The 13,791-nt window shown below is 39.1% G+C and overlaps 1 protein-coding gene across 2 annotated transcripts in view; it reads left to right on the forward strand.

The window, feature by feature from the left end:
• Positions 1-13,791, forward strand: part of LIN7A (lin-7 homolog A, crumbs cell polarity complex component) — a 149,852-nt gene that overhangs the window by 123,275 nt on the left and 12,786 nt on the right. For both annotated transcript variants that reach the window (XM_053658766.1, XM_037158484.2), the window contains one exon: positions 13,463-13,681. In XM_053658766.1, coding sequence (XP_053514741.1) covers positions 13,463-13,681 — 219 coding nt within the window. The remainder of the gene's footprint in view (positions 1-13,462; positions 13,682-13,791) is intronic.

Genomic DNA, 13,791 nt, shown 5'->3' on the forward strand with positions numbered 1-13,791 from the left:
CCAAGCCTCACCACTTTTCTCTTCCACCTCAGTATAAAAGGCACGGCACCTGTCTGACCACTCGGAGTCTGTGCCTGGGGTCTGCAGGGGACCGGAGAACCCTCCAAGTTTTACAAATGTATCTGAAATGAGGCTGGCGCCAGGATAGATGGAGACAGCTGTTAACCCTGAAGTTCTCTTTATTTTTGTGTCCATAATCTGTTTAAAGTTCATATTAAATGTTATTTTGTTGCTATTGATGGTTAAGTAGTATAGGAAGCAACTTTAAACATCACTGCCCATGCTATAGCAATTTAGAGCCCATTACCAAAGGAACCCATTGCACACACCATTTCACATGGGTCCTTTTTTATTAATTGGCAGGAGGGATAACGCAAAACTGTGTGATGCTGGTTGTCAGATTACACATCAGTCATTTTATGGTGTCTTAAAAATATGATTTTCTCCAGCTGTATTGAATATGATTTTACACACATTTGGAGTGTTCCAACAAGAAACCCAGTCATTTTAACCTGCTTGGGTTTTAATGAATTTATTTATTTTTTAAGAAAATCATCAAGCATTTAATTTTAGTGGGCATGTTTGATTATTCTGTTAGTAAAACAAGCCGAATACAGTCATTAAAATTCCTGTGATGAACTTGCGATTATTCAAAGGAATGCAGGGACCTGAGTCAGACTTGTAACTGGAACTATGTTTGTGGAACTATTCTGCCTGGATCTGACTACCATCGCTGGCTTTCTCTAAGAGATTAGCTGCTCATTTGCTCCACCAAACCCTTAATTTAAGAGATATTAAATAGGGAAGTAAATTAAGAACACATACATGAATGCCCTGTATCTAGAGCATATATGTGACCAAACAAGTTCATATAACATTTCCTGGACATAGTCTTAATACTCATTTATTCAGCCAACAAGTATTTATTAAGCATCTATAGTGTACCAAGCACTATTCAAAGCAGTGAAGAATCTTTGATGGAAAAAAAGAAAAAGAAATATTCTTTCCTTCATGGAGTTTATATTCCAGTAGAGTAGATTAGCAACAAACAAAACAAATAAGGAAATACATATAATGTTAGATGGTGGCAAATATTAAAGAAAAAAGGGAGAGAGAGAGAGAGAAATCAGTAGAGTGTAAGGAAGACAGGCAGGCCAGGGAATAAAAGGAGAGGCTGTGGTTCTGGGCAGAGGAGCCTTGGTGAGGAGGTGAGACCTGAGGAGAGGACTAAAGCAGGTAAGGGGGTGAGCCACGTGAGTGCCTGGGGAGGCACATTCCATCCAAGGAAAGAGTCAGAGTCTCTACGCTGGGAACTGCTGTCATACTGGAGAAGCAGCAAGGAAGCTAGACATGAGAGTTCAGTGGTAGTTGCTTACTTTTTTTTTTAATTTTTAAAGTTCCTGCTAATTAAAAAAGTTGTAATTAAAAAACCTATTTAAATTACATTGAAATGGTCATTTATAAATCCACACTAACTGTGGTTTAGAAATAAAGCAGAGTCCAAGTGTAGTAACAAAACTGATAACCAAAGCAGCAGAGATTTCCTTTGAGAGCCAACCAGCCAGAAATTTGCTAAGCGTTCTAAATGCCCTGTGCCATTTCATTCTCAAAAACTAATTCACTGTAATTTGTGGAGATGGACAGGTAATTTGGTAACTTCTGTGAATCGTAGTTTCCACAGTGCTAAGCGATGATATTAGTAGCTATCTCGTGTTTGTGGTATAACATACTTCCTAACACATAGTAAGTACTAATAAGTGTTAGTTGTGATCATTGTTACTAGTTCATAATTAAGGCATCAGCCATGGGGTTAAATAAAAAATTGTTTTCTCAGAGAAGTGACAACATAGTTAAGGTACAAATTTGTTGATGAACAAACATTACCCAATGCATTAAACTTAGATATTTATTCACTCGTTTGGTAAAATATTATTGGGCTGGGCGTTGCCGTAGTCACTGGCAAAAACGGTACCCCTGATTGTATGCTTATAGGTGTGGAGAAGAAAGAGGCAAGGGAGAAGATCATCTTTGCCACATAAGCTATTTTATAAATAAGTATGGGGTTCCCTCAGATCATGGAAGGGGCACCCAGCCCAGGCACAGGGTGGCCAGAGCTGGTTCCCCCTGTGGAGGAAACTCATAGACAAGGAGGCGTTGGATGGGTGATGGGAGGCAGTGAGGGAGGTGCAAGAGGCACATCAGGAAGGAACAATATTAGAGTCCAGATATTAGAGAAAATTGCAAATTCTTCCGTTTGGAGACATAAACGTTGGCAAATGAGGCCGAAAATCTAAGCAGGGGCCAGATTGTAATGAAGCGTGCTGGGCTGAAGACTTTGAGCTGTATCTGACCAATGTGGGGACTCAGAAGGATTTTGAGCAAGAGACTGACATGATCAAATTTGCATTTTAGAATGATTACTGTGATTGCAGTGTGAAGAGTGGTTTAGAAGGGGCCAGAATTAGAAGCAGATCTCATTATGTAGGGAATAGCTGTTTCTTTGTTGTTAGAGCACACTTATTTGGGACGAAGGAGGGAGAGGATCAATAATAATCATAGCAAAGGAGAAGTATAAAACCAACTCATTTCATTTTCAAAAACACTCCTAGGCTGACTGATTTGTAACTCTCCCTGGGATCTCTCATTTATCAAGCTTGAAATCTCTGCAGTTTTTCATCGGAGGAGCCATTAGATGAAAAGCAAACATTTAAACATGCAGTATTTCATAATTATTTCTCCCTATTTCTCAGTTAAACATCATTCTCTGAAAAGCTGGATTTATGGCACTCACACTTAAACATGAATGATCTACCAGGCCATATACTTGAAATGCCAGCATGGATAAAGAAAGAGGAAAAAAACAGAAAATGGAGAAAAGGAAAAGTCATATTTCAACAGATTAAGACTACCAGCAGAAATGGCATTCGGGCGTGATTGTTCAGTGTCCGTGGTGTTCCCTTATTATTGGGGTTTTGAAGTGCTCACAGAACAGACTTCTACATTCATAATTTCTGAGTTACTGCAGCTAAAAATTACTTCATTTCACCTAAATTATCTGGGCCATTACAGTTATAATTGATTTTCGCTCACATTACTTCAAAGCTGTGCCTCAACACACTTTTTAAGGAAAATTACCCTTTGTCTCACCTTCTCCGTGAAGAATCACTATGGTGATGTGCATTTATCAAAACCTTTTGCACTCAAGTGCACACACACACTCTCACACATACACTTAGTCAATTATATATTAATTTTTAGAGATGGACATATGATGTAGCAGTGATTAAGAGGCCACCCGTGGAGACAGATTTGTTACCTCTTACTGGTGTGCTCATTGACACTGTGTCTCAGTTTCCTCATATACAAAGCTGGGCTGGAACATACGCACCGGGTCGTCAGGAAGAATAACTATTTTGGTAAGTGTAAAGCAGATATAAGAGTACCCGATAGGATACACTCAAGACACATTACTTGTTGTTGTTATTCTTTTAAGTAAGTTTTAAAATAACACTTACATTTCTGTATACTTATGCTATAACTCGCATTTTCAGAAGTATTGGATATTATGCCTTGTCATTGCTTAGGTTTTGTGATCCGCTGTGTATAATAGTATCCTATAATATGTGGACACCCTAGTTAATTTAACCCTTTTCCTATCGCTGGACATTTAGTTTGTTACCCAGTTGGTTTTGGGTTGCGTTTTGTTACTGTGAACACTGCTGCATTGAAAATCTTTATGTGTAAGAATAGCTATTTTTCTAGGGTGAATTCTAAAATGTGGCAAGCCAGGTGAAGACGGATGTGGGCATATTCTTTTTTGTTTTAACAGATACCGCCAAATCGACCTCTGATTTCTATTTCATTTTGTATGATAATACGTTTTTACAAATCCTTCCTAATTTGTTTTTACAAATCCGTTCTCATTTAAAAAATAAGTGAATGATTTTTATCCCTTTTGGAATTTAATCTGTATGTCCCTGAGAATAAAGTTGAGCATCTTTGCCCAAGAGAACTTTATGAGTGGGAGCTAGTGTTACAAAATTCTGCCAGAAATGACCCGGGCCTGCACCATATAGAAAGCAAGAAAGGAGAGGGGAGGAGAGGGCTCCAGTCTAATTTCGGGTGTGAATGAGAGGGAAGGAAAGACTCAGAAAATGAAGTTGGAGAGGCCAGCTGGTAGGAGAGAGTGAAGGTCTTGAAGTCCTTGTAGGCCGTTGTCAGGTGTTCGCACTGTATTTTGAGCACGAAAATGACATACCAGATAATATGTGCTATTTGGAATGGAATTTGAGTGATGGGGGAGGCTTACTAAGGAGAATTGAGGAAGGGCCTTCTAGGCAGAGGGAATAAAACTGAGAAATGATGGAAACATTGAGATAGGCGGTAAAATCAAACGCATGGTGTTGTTCATATACTGAAGATGCATATAAAGAACTAGAATTGAACCTCTTTGAGGGAAGTGCTTTGCATTTATTGGGTGCGTTCTGTGGGCCAGTTTTAGTACTTGGCACTATACGTGGGCATTTCATCAAATCTTAAATGACACCTTTGAAGAAAATGTTGCTTCACTGTTTGGCATGTGTGGGAACTGAGGCTCAGGCAGATGCAATAACTTGTCCTAAACCACTGAGCAGGCAGTCTTTGGGCCTGCGCCTCAAAGCCAGCTGGCTCTCCCAGATGAATTAAACAGACGTTGGGAAAGCACCGTGCCCTGTGACGGGTCCTGGGGAGAAGCCGTCAGTGCGGCCCAGTGCCCGCCCTCTGTGACAGTCTGCCGCAGCTCTGCAAACCACTAGATTGCAGGCCAGGGCATGGGAACACCAAGTGACTCCGACCAAAATCCAGAGAAGAGTTTAGAAAAGAGAGGAACCACGTAACACTTTAAAAATCCAGACAAGAAGTTACAAGAGATAAGAGGGAAAAGAGAATGAGATGGTGAATGCAGAATGAATGTCAACCTGTATTGGAGGTTAGTCGGGTATGGGTTGAGAGGAGAGTTAAAGGTGTCCCCAGGGTGTCTGGTTGGGGGGCTGCCTGGATAATGAAAGCAGGAACCAGAGAGAAGGCTTGGCAAGAATCTTTGGAGGTTAGATCCAGTCAGAGCATTTGAAGTAAGTTTTATTTTGTAGGCCTACCTGAAAATCTCAGTATAAGTCACTGGTGACAAATCTCAAGAATATTCTGTGGGTGTGCTTTTAATTGGGAAAGAGATTTATATGCACAGCCAGAGAGATATTGAATAATAAACCTGCATTTTTTAAAAAAATTTCACTTCTTCTCCTGCAAGGAGGCATCTGTAATGTCGAGTCTCTGCAATTTAATTAAATGTTATAGCTATTACCAATGTTTTCTTATTTATGGCACCTGACAAGTTAAAGATCCCTGCTGCTTTACATTTCAAAGGAAACCCATTTGACAGGTCTGGTCTCAGGCAACTTCTGCCTAGATATTTTGGTTTCTCCCATATTCTTTTATATTAATTGCCTGAGAACCTAGGATTCTAAAACAGGTCAAATGAAACAGTGTATCTTTGAAGGGTTTGGTTGAATAATTCAGGAACCTATTATTGTCTCTGTGACACCCTTAGAAAACAGTGGTCTCTAGATCACTAGAATAAATGCTGAAGAGGAACAAAACAACTCTTCTGGTTGACAGAATTCTGGTGTTCCTGCAGCATAATACATGCTGTCAACTAGAGAGAGGAGGTAGGGTGATGAATTCCATGCTTATTAGTAAAATAACATTCCCCAGAAACTTCTTTTGGGCTGAGCGTAGCGGGGGGGTTGGAAGTTGAAAAATGTCGTAGACCTTTCTGGCACTAGCCCTTCCCTCCCCACCGTAACAGCCCACCTGCCGTAAAGATCAGTGGGGACTGTGGAAGGGTGGGCTTCCAGGGCCCAGGTTTGCAGCACTGGTTCATCAACACTTAAAAGCCCTCGCCTGAGTCTGGGTACTTCTTCTAAACTAGCTTTGCCATTTTAAGCCCAGCACCATCATCCTTGGGATCCCACAGTGGTAGGAGGTAATGCTCCACGGTACTGGGTCTGCCTTCTTGGCAGAACTGTAGTGAGCAAACATGGTGCCAGGTGCCTTCAAACCTACTCTTTCAAACCTTTCTCTTAACTCGGATCTATTCTTGCCTTTCCCTTCTTGCTGCCCTTCAGTGTTCAACGGATCCATCCTTTGATAAATTCCTTCCCTTCATGCCCACTGAAAATTCAAATTCCACAGGGGCTGCTGACTTTTAAAAAACACAAACATTTATTGGAGAAATACCATGTACCTAGCATTTCTCTGCACTCTTTAATCTTTGTAACATCTTCCTGTGTCTTAATAGGGGACCAACTGTCTCAGTTTGTCTGGGAATGAGGCATTTCCCAGGACTTTCAGTGCTAAACCTGGCAGTGTCTCCGTCAGGGGACTGAGGCGCAAATGCGGAGGTCATGTTCCAGAGGTCACACTCTTAGTGATTTGTCACCAGTTCCCACGTGGACCTTCCTGACCCTGATCTCTGGCTTTCTGCCCTGGCTCTGCTGAGGCTTGGTTTGGCAATGGACTTGACTTTGGAGTGACACTAAATTTCAGTGACCGAGATGTAGGTGCAGGTTTCAGTGGAGCTGTAGAAGGGGTTAGCACGGGGAGACGGTCCCCCGAGGGTGTGTCAGGGTGGGGGTTCTTACCCCCCACAGTCCCTCGCTTATGCCAAACCAGACCTGGAAGCAGATACTGAAAACTGGCAATGTTGACATTCCTGCTTCTGAACCTTTATTTGCAAGAGGCTCTTGTCCTTGGGGATTTAGCGTCACGGAGAGTCATGGGTGGCAGAGTGTAGGAAGGCACCGCATGCATTTTAGAAGCACAAATCAGTGTGAATCATGATTGGGAAGAGTACCTCCATTCCTGACTTTCTAGATGAAGCAAAATTAACAGACTGATTTAAAGATCTCACTTTCTAGGAATATTTTCCCATGATTCTTTGTTTTGTTCTCAGTAGTACAAACGTGAGCACATTTGTACTACTGAAGATGGTTGTGTGTGTATGTGTATGCATACATGTGTACATGTGTGCTTGTGTAAATGCAAGTATGTATGTGTACGTGTGTGTTTGTATTATGTGTATATATGTGTATATATATTTGTATGTGTCTACTCTTCACCCACGATCATGAGGTATATTTTTTCATTCTTTTGGAGCTAGAACGTCAAGAGTGGAGTAGAGTTACTGTAAAGCATTAAAACTGAGATGTAGTAGCTGCATGTTTGCAGTTTTAGTCTCCAGATCAGAAAAGTGGGCTGAGATCAACCGAATGTTAGATTTGTTTTTTCTTGGCACTGACTTTTTTTTTAAGCTTTTGCTCCCTTTAGGTTTTCTTCCCCTGAGTCTGCTCCTCTTCGCTTTCATGTTTCAAATTTTTTTTATATTTGTAACTACTCTCACAGGATAAAAACAAATGTGTAAATATATATGCTTCACCCCCACCCCCATTGACTTCTTTTTGCTCTTTCACACTGTTTAGCTGTTTGATGATTTCCCTCTCAGGCTCACTCACGTTCTGCATGAACTATCAGGTGAATCTCCTGTACACACTTCCTTTCTTTCACCGAGTGGGATGCCGTGGGGAGACTGGCAGGAACAGTTTTACAAACAAAAAGATGATGGCTTGTAATTAGCATATCAATTGTATGCATGGAAATAGTGCTTCTAAATTACCTGACTGGGATTAGAAGCAGTTGAGTTACCTAAGTCGTTTTAAACATTCTTCCCATGAACTCCTTACACTATTAATTTATTTAGTAAACTTTGCTTCCTAGATAATATAAAGGACACTCATACTGCAGCAAAGGCAAATTGTATTTTGTTGTTGCCCTTGTCTTTAAGTACCTGAAGCCTTACCTCGAGATTATCACAGAGGAAATTGTTCAGTATAGACTTAGCATTTGTTGAAGACTATTTAAGGGCCAGATGCTCTTCCAAAGATGTATTTTAAATTTAATGCCTACCATAATCCTGTTAGGTAGATACTCTGTGATACCCATTTTACAGATAGGCAAATTGAGGCTTGGGGATACTAAGCACCTTGTCTGACTCATGAAGCTGATAAGTGAAGAAGCTCAAACCAAACCCAGTACTAGCTGCTTATTCGAAGTAAAGAGAAAGAGAGTGAGTTTATTCAGTAACTGTTTACTGAGCACACAACAATAAGACTTATCCTGCCCATAGCCACTCTAATGGCAGCAGAATGGTTATAAACTGATAAACTACTATGCACCAAAATTGATATTACCATTTAGGCAGGCACAAATTACTATGAAAGAGCATTAGCATATTTTTTTCAAGGGATAAATGTGTTTTTTTATATGCTTGCCATGTTTCTTCATCAAAAGATAATACAGTACATTTAGAATGGAAAATTAACATATTTGACAAAAGAAAAGGATCAAGGAGCAATAAAGGTTTTTTCTGAATATATCCTGCAGCTTGTGCAGAGATATTTCGTTCTTAATGAAACATCCAATCAATATAAGGTTTTTTTCAATTTCAATTACCAAAAATGCTGCTATAGAGCTACACCAAGGCAAAATTATAAGATTTTCTTACCTACCCAGCCCTCTTTCTGCTCTCAAAAAAAGAAAAAAAAAAAGAATAGGAAAAGCCACCATATTTACTTCTCATTATTAACTTGTTCAAGGCTCTGGATTGGTAGGTACTAGCCTAGACTCTGGTTCAGTTCTATCTGTTCTACTTACTACCTAGGGTCTAGGATAAATTTCTTATAGAGTTGTTATGAGGATCAGATAAAATGCACATGTAGCAGCTAGCAGTGCCTTGCACTTAATCAGTGCTTAATAAACATTAGAGTATATACACACATGTATATGTTTATACACACATACTTAAAATAATATCAAAATACCTTAAGGAACTAAAAGCAAAACTATTGTAAAAACAAAATAATCAATCGCCTTTGAGGGAGAGAAGTAGGTCTGTCTTTGGCTCTTTGGGGCCTTTTCAAAGCTGAGGATCATAACCCACTAACAGTGAGACCTTCTTGTAGCCTCACCCTGCTCTTCCATTGGCCAGCTCATACCGTTTAGAGTAAGGAGTTGACAGGTATTATCCTCGTCTTCTGTTAGTTCTTATTCTTCACATCACACAAAAACCAACCTACCATGGTCTACATTAGTCAATCTAGAAGAGCAGAATGAGGTTGTTGAAAGAGCATCAACACGAATCATGAGTTCTGGTTCAGCCCTGCAGCTAGCAAATTTATAAAATGGACCAGGTCACAGCCATTCTTGGTCTTTATTTTTAAGTTGCAAGGAGATGAACAAGATTATCTCTAAGGGCCTATACAGATATAGTGTTCTGAGTTTTTGAGCTCCTTATTTGCAGTAAAATAATATAATCCAATAGCCTTGAAAACATTTATTCCCTGAAAACACCATTTGGCTCTGAATCCAAAGGAATGACTGTTATCATTTGGGAGCCTATACATAAACCTAAATTAGATATACCTAGAATAACCGATAGTGTAGCCAACTCTTAGTTATCCACCAAAGTATTTAAGTAGTTTTATCAACAAGTTGGATCAGGATTATGTTGGTGTAATCTCTACAGAGAAAGACCTGCACATCATGTAGTGACCGTGTACAGAGACCAGTATTCCTCCCCAGAGCTGGCACCTGCTCTGTCAGGAGTCTCACATGCGTCAGAATTTATCCACCATCAAAGGGGGAGAGAGCAAATTCACATATGCAGTGCAATCCAAAATTCTCTCTTGCTAGAGAAGATTTGTAATCAACCAGGAAATTGGGTGTACCTAGAAATATCACTCATTTTGGTGTCTCACAGTGCGTGGAGATAGAATAGGAATGAAAGATCAGAATGCAGCCATGTTCAATTTCCCAGTCGCTGATTTGCTAAACTTCTGTCAAGGTAACTAATTTTAAGGCTTCCTAGGCTTGCTAATGCATGAGATTGCTAATGAAACAAGTATGCATCTGGTTATTTACCAAGCTATTTTTTCCCTCAGCTTCCTGAATGAAAATATATCCCTTTTTATAGTATCATTACAGAAGATCCCATTCTTATGGTTTTACAGCAGTTTAGTATTTCGTTAGCTTGTATTAATGCATTTGGAAATGATTATAAAATTATTTGAATTCTCCTTTCCAGATTGATGTCTATGTTTCTTTTTTTTAATGTAGCAGGTACAGATAGAAATATTTTCATGATAGGAATGTCTGTTCTTAGTGCATTTTAGTTTATTTCAGTGAATGCTCATGGCCAAAATAAGCGTAACTGTGAGGCAGATATTTTTGGGAGGGGGGCTTTTCTCTTGCAGGACCACACTTCTTTTTGGTCTGAGTATTTGCTGGGTACCTTGTACATCCGTATTCCTTCTTCACCAGCTCTTACCTCTGTAGTAACATCCAGCGGTGACCAGATGCCCGTTGGAAAGTCTTGTTAAATTAATCCATGCCAGTGACTTCCTCAGATTGCGATATGTACAGCAAGCCCCTGAAAGCAAGAGAATGAAATCTAAAAGTCTAGAAGTTTTTTTAGGAAGTATAAAATTGTTTTACAGAAAGTATAGACTTTCAGGTTTTAAACGGAGGAAGGGATTTCACTTTAAAATCAGAAGCCTTCTTAGGTCTCCTCAAGTCACTTAAGGGCTATAGTTTCATGCTCTGTTGAAAGGCTGGTGTTGCAAGTTTTCAGTGACTCCTCAGACTGAGCCAATTGTTATAAAGGAAAATTCCTGAATCAGGAATTAGGTACATAATCTCCTCCTAAATATATACAGCCATGTATCTCTCAGCTCTTCACGGTGCTGAGAGCCTAATGGTCCCAGGTATTAGTACCACAGCCCTCCTGTGGCAACTTTAAATGGCAGGCATAGTGCCTAAACTGGGATAATGGGCCTCCACAGGTCTGGCCTAGAATTTCCAGCCCTATTACATGAAAGCAGATAGAACAAAACCCAAAAAGAAACCTGGAGACTAATCATCAAGCCTGGAAATTGGTGAACCGTAGTTATTGAACCATATAAACATCTAAGTTTTAATATAAAAAAAGAAATGAGAGAAGGGAATGGACAGTCAAATCATCCAGTTTTCCTTTTAAAGGAGAATTCCGTACATTAACAATTCTTATTGAGACAAGTTACAAAGAAATTACATGCATATTGAAAATTAGAGTTTATATTGTACAGAGTGTCTCATGTCCTTCATGTTCTTCCAAAGAACTACAAATATAACTAGTAAAATAAGTGCTTAATGAGCATCTGTTCAGTGAACAAGTCAGTGACAGGGTGGACAATTAAAAGAATGAATTAATGAATAAACAAGCCTGTTTTCCTAGGATTCAGCCACAGATAAAATTTTATTCTGTCCATCAGCTATTTATAATTCTGTGTTACCCAGACTTGGCAAAGGAGCAGTAACATAAGGTGTCTGCAGGGCTAGTAATGGTTATTACTTGAATCCTTACTATCTGCCTGGCTTCCTGGACAAATGACTGGAGCAGTGCCCTTACAGGCCACCGATGACTGCCTCATTGCTAAATGCAAACCTTTTTTTTTTTATCTCAGTCCCCATGCACTTTGCTGAAGCAGACCACAGAATGGGACCTGACACTTTAAATCTTCACCTCTAATCTGTATCACAGTAGAAATATGAATCTCAAGATATAATTGAAGTGGGCTTGAAATACAAATAATTTTTGTCACAATATTGTATCTACTTTATAGTTCTTCCACTTGGGCTGTGAAAATGTAATGTCACCAGTGGGGGGTGTCCTCCTCTGCCACTTCAGTGCCACTCTCAGGTTCGGGGCAGTCTTTAAGCCCATCTCAGTCCCTGTTTGTCTCGCCACACACACATTTCTTCTCTGAGCTTTATCCTGGAAGCAAAGCAGAAAGGCCTTTGTACCTTGGTCTTGTAAATTAGGCGTTGTGTCACCTGCCCTGGGGAATCAGGTGAGAGGGGAGGACGTTGACTCCTTTCGTCAGGGGCCTATCATGTCTCATCACTTCCTTCCCTATCTTGCTTCTCCCTAATTCCAACCTGGAGAAGCATTAGTAGGTTGGAGAGAAGCAGTCTCTGTATTAACCTAGAGACATGTAGTTTCCCTAACTATTGTATATGCCATTGCGTTCCAATGATTATTCTGAGACTCAAAAGCCAAGAATTGATTTGTATTTTTTTTTGCTTTCTGTTATATTATAACTACTTTGTAGGTGTGTGTGCATCTGTGCTTATATCCTTCATAAATTTCTGTGAAACTAAAACTAAACTTATATTTATTATAAAATGTTTATTCAATGCATAACAATAGTGGAGTCCAAAAAAATTGTGCCAGTTTTTATTCAATTATCAGTGTATAAGAGTCCCTTTTTCCTACAGTCTTGTCAATATATTATATTTGGAAAATACACATTTACCATTTTTAAATTAAAAATGAAATATTTTGGGTTTATATTTGATTACTAGGGAGCTTAAATATTTTTTCATAGTTTTGTTGAACATATGGGGTTTTTTTTAATTATTACTTGTCCATGGGTTCACTTGCCCATTTTGCTTAGATCATTATTGACTCGTGAGGGCTTTTCATATGAAGGATATTAATAAACTGCCATATATTGAAAATATCTTTTTTTCTGGTCTGTTTTTAACCTTTTTATGGTATGTGAGAAATAGAAACTTATAAATTTTAAATCTGATTTCATGATTTTTATCTTTGTTATTTTTACTTAAAAATTACTTTTTCATTTCAAGATAATGAGTGTTCACCTACATCGCATTTTAGTTGTTTTATTGTTTTAATTTTACATTTCAATTTGTAATCAATCTGTTATATTTAGCATTGACTATGAAATTGGGGTCATTTAATTATTATTTGTTCCAGCATCATTACTTAATAGTCTTTTTCCCCTTTGATCTAAATTCCACATTTATCATATAATAAAATTTACGTATGGTAGATCTGCTTCTGGGTTCTCTGTTCTCTTCTATCTCTTATTACACCAGTAAGACTCAACTCTACTCATTGTACATTCTTAATAAATTTTAATATTTGATAGAAAAGTCACCCTTCATGACTATTTTTAAATTTTTTTCAAGATTTTCCTGACTGATGTATTTATTCTTCCAGAAAAAACTTAGGAATCTCATTTCCATTGTGCTAAATACGATGATAGCATCATATTTTAGGTCTTCATTATTTCTCACCCTCTTAACTTGAAGCCCCAGTCAATCCATTCTGTGCTCTAGTGCATCCTAAGCTGATTATAGTTCAACCACAAAAGTACTAACAAGTGATAATAATGCAATAAGTGGTATTTGCCATGCCTTCTTGAAATTTCAATCTTTGGGATTTTATAATACTCATTTTAGATTTGTCGCTCAGGAAAAACAACATGAAAGCCCTCCCCTTTAAGAAATGTCACTGTCTTTTTAGAGTGTGGAAGGCGAACACCATGAGAAGGCCGTGGAGCTCCTCAAGGCTGCTAAGGACAGCGTCAAGCTGGTGGTGCGGTACACCCCGAAGGTCCTGGAAGAAATGGAGGCCCGCTTTGAAAAGCTGCGAACGGCCCGGCGTCGACAGCAGCAGCAACTGCTAATTCAGCAGCAGCAACAGCAGCAGCAGCAACAAACACAGCAAAACCACATGTCATAGGTGAGAAGTACCTTCTTCTACACAGGGAAAGTTCATTACGTAGTCTAGTTTGTTTGTTTTTTTAACATAATTTCTTAGCTGGAACAAAATTATCAGATATCTCCCCACCA

This window comes from Artibeus jamaicensis, unplaced genomic scaffold (assembly GCF_021234435.1).
Source record: "Artibeus jamaicensis isolate MK-2021 breed Jamaican fruit bat unplaced genomic scaffold, CSHL_Jam_final scaffold_584, whole genome shotgun sequence".
Classification (NCBI taxonomy): domain Eukaryota; kingdom Metazoa; phylum Chordata; class Mammalia; order Chiroptera; family Phyllostomidae; genus Artibeus; species Artibeus jamaicensis.